Consider the following 6,000-nt stretch of genomic DNA (forward strand, 5'->3'; position numbering starts at 1 on the left):
AAATCATTTTAATTTTTTAAGGGACAATGTTCAAGTGTCTTCCAGCTGGAGTTGAATTATTTTCTTTGTGTGAGGTTTTGGAGAGGGAAAATCCTCTAATAGGCTTGACCTTTTCTAACTTCAGCAAGCATACATGTGGCTCTCAATGGGGTACCAGGTGTATTATGAAAACTCAGCAGGGCCAAAAGTAGTATCGACTCAAAGCTCAGCCAAGGGTTATCAGCTACACCACCCACCCTTCTTGCTCCACCTCCCTCCAACTTTTTTTGGATCTCTCTGATGGATTTCTAATCCATGCCTCAAAATGCCCTCTACTTTCTGGGATAGGGCAGCAGCTGGGAAACTGAGGTAGTGGACATCTTTGGTGATTCTAGAGGCAGAAATGAGGAGGGGATTCATGTAGGTAACCAGGCTGAGCTAAGCTCCAAAGACACATACCCTACAAAGGTCCCTTGTAAGTGCCAGGCACTGATCTGTAACACAGCTCAAAAGATTTCACAGGAACTCTCATTGTTCATATAATACCACCTCTGCACCCAACAAGAATTCAAAATCACAGCCACATTTACTTCCAGCCACAAGACAACCTCAATCCGAGTTTATCCAGACCTCTTGAAGTCTCAACTGTCTCTCTGTGTGCTTCTAGAAATAAGGTCAGACTAGGAATGGGATACAGACTAAAACAACTTAATGAGCACACCCTGCCACTGTCCTAAGCTAAGGACAGCAAACAGTATTAGTTTGCCTAATTCATTGTCACATCATTTGTGATAATAGAGATGGGGCAGTTAAGCCTAGCCTCCACTCTGCAAATAGCGATTTGGGTCTAGAGAGGGTAAAATTATAAAGCAATATCAGAGCACATCAAGTGGATGGGGGTAAAGCTTCTTTCTCCTCCAGGCTACTCCCCTATCCCACCCTGTTTTGTTCCAGGGCAGTAACTAGCCCCCCTTGCTTCACTATGCCAGATAGAAACATCTACCATAAATGAGCCAAGGAAAGGGAAAATATGTAGAATGAGCCTACATATCATCAGACACATCTAATTATCCCCATTCCATCCAGACAGGACTCCTGGGTCAATGAGGTACTGTAACATGCTAACCAAAGGAATCAATAATGCCAATGTCATGGACCCTATTCCTTTAGCGGTCATGTATCTTTTACTTGTTACCATGATCTCACTCGAAACACCACAATATAGGGAAACATCATAAACTATCCCTTATTATTTAGGATAATCAATAGCATTTTATTTTTTAGAGGTGGGGTCACACTATGTTGCCCAATTATGGTACACTACAGCCTGGAATTCCTGGGCTCCAGGGATTCCTCCTACCTAAGCCTCTTGAGTAGCTGGGACTACAGGTGCAAGACACCACATCCAGCAACAGTTATTTAAAAATTTTCTCTTTCTTTGGCACTTGATTGTCAGGGAGAGACTATACAAGTGTCCATAAATCAGGCAGTTGAATTCCCCATATTCAAGGAAATCATAGGAACCAGCAGGAATTGATGATTTCCCCAACTTGATCATTTCCTGGTCCAAAGGGTCTCCCATGACAACTATGAACTAGACTTTCACACTGCATGCCCTCTTCTCCCACTAATTACTACTTTTTCAAATTCCCCCACTCCCCAGATATCTCCACTTGTGCCATAAGATATCTCTGAGCATGTATGCCACACCATCCCTGATGCAAACCGTTTCTGTTTTTTTTTTTTTCTGCAAAGGAGGTTCTCTGCCATTTTCCACCACGGTTCCTGCACCTTACCTCTGTCTCTCCCTGACCTGAGATCATCACAAGTGATTTGGAGTCATCAAAATAGTCCTTTCCTACGCTGAACTCAGACTCCATCAGAGTGTACGTACAACCCAATCCTCACTTAGTGTGGAATTACAGGCTGGCAAGGAAAGGGACACCGCATTAGGAGGCTAATAAGATGAGATACATCCCTGAAAGTTATTGCCCTGTACTCCTTCACAAACCACAGTACTAGCAGAGGAATCGGAAACTCTCTTAGTAGGACTGCCATTGACTCTCCATATGATAGACATAGGTAAGCCACTGAATACATCAGTCTCAGTTTTTCCATCAGTTTCTCCACAATCTTTCCTGACTGCCTCACAATGTGGCTGCAAGAGTAATGAAATAAAGGATGAGGAAGCACATTGTAAATACTAACACTGTATGCAAATGAAGCAAAGTTTCATTTTCCTCACTCTGCAGCAGCAACACTTCTGAGGAGAGCCAGAGCCAGCATAAAAGATTGGCTATTTGGTCAGGCACGTGGTGGTTCATGCATGTAATCCCAGCACTTTGGGAGGCTGAGGTGGGCAGATTGCTTGAAGGAGTTCGAGACCAGCCTGGACAACATTGTTAAACCCCGTCTCTACCAAAAATACAAAAAATTAGCCAAGCGTGGTGGCGTGTGCCTGTAGTCCCAGCTACTTGGGAGGCTGAAGTGGAAGGACTGCTTGAGCCTGGGAGGCACAGGTTGCAGTGAGCTGAGCTGGCACCATTGTACTCCAGCCTGAGCCACAGAGTGAGACCCTGTCTCAAAAACAAACAAAAAAATGGCTACTAGATTGTCATAGTATCATTTAAAGACCAATCACTTGAATGTCACTTTAGACATGGGGATGCCTAGACCCATGTAGGGCAAGTGATATACCTAGGATTCCAGAAATAGAGAGTGGCAGAAAAAGGATTAGAAACCAAGTTTTTAATCTGCCAACCCAATTATCTTTCTATTCCCTTCCACCCATCCCAATCAGTTTGTACAGACTAAGAAGGCTGTTTTCAAGGAGAAAACTATTTTGTTCTGAATCATAAAAGGAAATAAAATTAAGGTTGAAAAATGAAGAGAGAATTAATGAAATATGCCAAAACAGTGTCTTGTCAAGAAAAACCCAATACAGCCAATCACTGTGCTTAAAAAATACTATGGTCCCTTTTTATACTGTTGAGGCCAACCCAGTTATAACTGACTTTTACTGTAAAGAACTAGGCTATTTAGGAGGAATGGGAGAAATAATTTTACCCCTTGCATATCTAAATAAATGCATGTCATAATGAGCCTTCATATAATAGGGGTCAACTGTACATTCAGTGGAAAGGGAATCATTACAAGGCACCCTGCCTCTCAACACACGGAGCACTTCCTCTACAGCTTGGCCAAGGAAACCCTCATCTACCCTCAAATAATCCCCCAGCCAGACCACAAATTGCTGGATGCCCCATACTTAGTAACACCCCCTGCCATGCTCTCACTGGCTCACAAAATAATCCAGGACCACAGCAGCAAGCACTCTCTGGGGTGCTTCTCGAGATGGGTCAGCTCTGGGCAGAGCTGAAAAATGACCTCTCCAAGGCAGGTTGTCTAGGCAGACGGTGGAAATTCTGTGGGCGGTGTGAGGAGAAAAAGAAAGGGAGGAACTGCCAGACCATGGAGGGCTGCATATCCCATTGTGACCTTGGTGGAAAGAGAGGGGAGAGGAGGAGCTTGATTAGAAGAAATTCCTGAAGGCCAGGATTCCCCTCACCAAAGGAGTTGAGTGCTTTTGTTAAAAAAAAAAAAAAAAAAAAAAAAAAAAAAAAAAAAAAAACATATAACTTTCTCCAGAGAACACTGGAGGGAGACTGCCTCAGGAGGGGTTGTGATGGTGGATGACAAAGGCATCTGAGGCTGGTTAAAGTACATGACAAGTATGGGGGAAAGGGTGCTAGATGAAGATCTGGGCTAGTTTGGGGAGGCTAATGATCAGAGGGGTCCCTGCCAGCCCCCCAAAATGTTGCCTCAGCATACCTCAGACTCCTCAATCTGATTGGTATACCCATGGCAACACTCCAGGGTTCCTAAGAGTGTGGGCCCCAAGGCCTGAAGGATCCCATACACTGGAAGTCAACCAGCGGCTCCAATGCAAGGCAAATGCCTCAAAATGCCGCACAGGTTATTGTGGGTGTGTGTTGCGGGATACGTTTGCTGAATCCTCTGCTGAGATGTGACCAATGTTGAACCCCACCCCACATCCCCGCAAAAAAAAAAAAAAAAAGTGATATTTGTTCCCTGCTGAAAAGACACATCTATCTCCAGCCTGAACCCACATCTACAACTTCAACTGCCATTTAAGCGGGTTGGAAGGGGGAGGGCTTTTCGGATTTGAGGATTTAAGAGAAACAACAACAAAAAAGTGAAATAAAGTTCGTGAAGTCCGTTCACTTGGCAATCTGGCACCTCAAGGTGAGTCGTTCCACAAGTCACTCTTCCTGGTAACAGCTCCAGCTGCCCCTTCCCCTCGCCCTCACCCCTACGGGGGAGGCTCGCTTTGGGGGTTCTGGAGCACTCAGGAGAGCTCCTCTCTCCTGTCCTCAGCTGCAACTTGGCTTCCAGCAGATCACAGACTCCTAAAACAAACAAACCCTGGCGGCGGCGGCGGCGGTGGCGGCGGCGGCGGCGGCAGCAGCAGCAGCAGCTCCAGCACAGCTGCGCTCCATGGCGCAAAAGTTTCCTCCACACTTCTCAACGTGCAGGAAATCTCGCCGGCGCTGGGGCAGGACTCTGGAGGGAGGGAGAGGCCGAGCCGAACCGGCGGCAACAACGCCCCAAGAGCTGAATGGATCTGTGCGCGTCGGCCGTGGGAAGTGAGGCTGGCAAAAGCCACCAATGCCTCATCTCCGTTCCCACACCGGCCCCTAGCCCTGCAACCTGCCTGGGAGGGACGGCCCGCCCGTCGATGGAGGGGCCAACACTGCCAAGAGAGCTGCCAAGCCGCGATGACTGTCCCTTCAGTCCTTCACTGTCCCGTAGGGACGCAAGGGCCTCCAAGGAGAAATCCCCAACGGCCTCCACTTCCTCCAGCCCAAACTGAGGGGAGTAGCCGCCCCGACGTGGGGGAGCAAGGGCTGCCCCAGCGCCCTCGCGAGTGTGTCTGCGCGCAAGGCTCTAGCTGGGGGCCAGTTGTGCTCCCAGCTCGTGTTCCAGCCACCCTTAGGGGATGTCTGCACCTGGACTGGTGGCAAGACCCCTCCGTGCCGTTCAGAGGGGCTTTCGCTCCTAGCCCTAACTAAGTTTCAAAGTTGGCCTGAGGGCCCCGTTCAGCGGCAGCCTTCGCACCCGCTTGTCCATTCAAAGTTGGGCGCCGTTAGGACAGGAGCCGCCAGTTCTTACCTTAGACACTGTGAGCGGCTCGCAGTGTTCCAGACCCCCCTTAAGGGTGAAGCCCCAGGGTGCCCCCCCTTGCAGCTGCACAGGGACGTACTGGAAGGACCCAGGCCGGTTCTCCATCCTCGGCTGGGCTCAGGCGCCGCCGGGCTCCTTTTCCGAGGGGGCTACGTTGCCTCCGCCCCCAGCAGCTCCGCCACCATCGCCCTCCAGCTCTACGCCACCCCGCACCGCCCTGCTCCGCCTACTCTCCCGGCTGGAGACGCTCAGGCAGCGAGCGAGCGCAAGGAGGAAATGACACGGAGCTGGAGAAAGGGGGAGAGAGGGGGGAAAAGGAGAAGGGAAAAAAAGAAAAGAAAAGAAAGAAGGGGAGGCGGAGGGATAGCGCGTAATGGACAAGAAAACGGAGCAATGGGGAGGGGCAGTCACTGCGACCTCGCCTATAGGATCGCTGGGGAGTGGGAGCGAGGCGAGGCCTCACATCAATTGTTACATTGTTTCATTCAAGCAGGGCCCCTCTTTGGTCCTCCTCTTTACTGCTGGGTTCCCCGCCCCTCCAGCCAGTCCAGGCGAGGGGAGGTGAAAGTCGTTAGTGTGGACGGCCCGCGTGGCTGAGTGGGCTGAAACGCTGGTTTCCTGATTAGCGCGTTCATGTTTCTCTGACTGCCTTTTTCTTCTGAAGGTCCCGAGAACGGAGATCTGGGAGGGTTAAAAGGCTGCTAATTTGTGGACCTTGCCTAGAGGGGTGGAAAGCAAAGCAAGCAGGCCAGCGGACACAGTGAGGCTGTGTGTGTAGGCTGCTCTGTGTGTACGCGCTAGGTGTGTGGGGTCATT

The 6,000-nt window shown here is 49.4% G+C and overlaps 1 protein-coding gene across 1 annotated transcript in view; it reads right to left on the reverse strand.

Annotated features, from left to right (window-relative positions):
• The window catches only part of SHROOM4 (shroom family member 4), a 244,637-nt gene extending 239,127 nt beyond the window's left edge, over positions 1-5,510 (reverse strand). The window contains 1 exon segment of the mRNA XM_017864612.1: positions 5,173-5,510. Coding sequence (XP_017720101.1) covers positions 5,173-5,289 — 117 coding nt within the window. The 5' untranslated portion in view covers positions 5,290-5,510.
• Between the last annotated feature and the right edge of the window lie 490 nt (positions 5,511-6,000).

Source organism: Rhinopithecus bieti, unplaced genomic scaffold, assembly GCF_001698545.2.
Source record: "Rhinopithecus bieti isolate Rb0 unplaced genomic scaffold, ASM169854v2 scaffold_76570, whole genome shotgun sequence".
NCBI classification, from domain to species: Eukaryota; Metazoa; Chordata; class Mammalia; order Primates; family Cercopithecidae; genus Rhinopithecus; species Rhinopithecus bieti.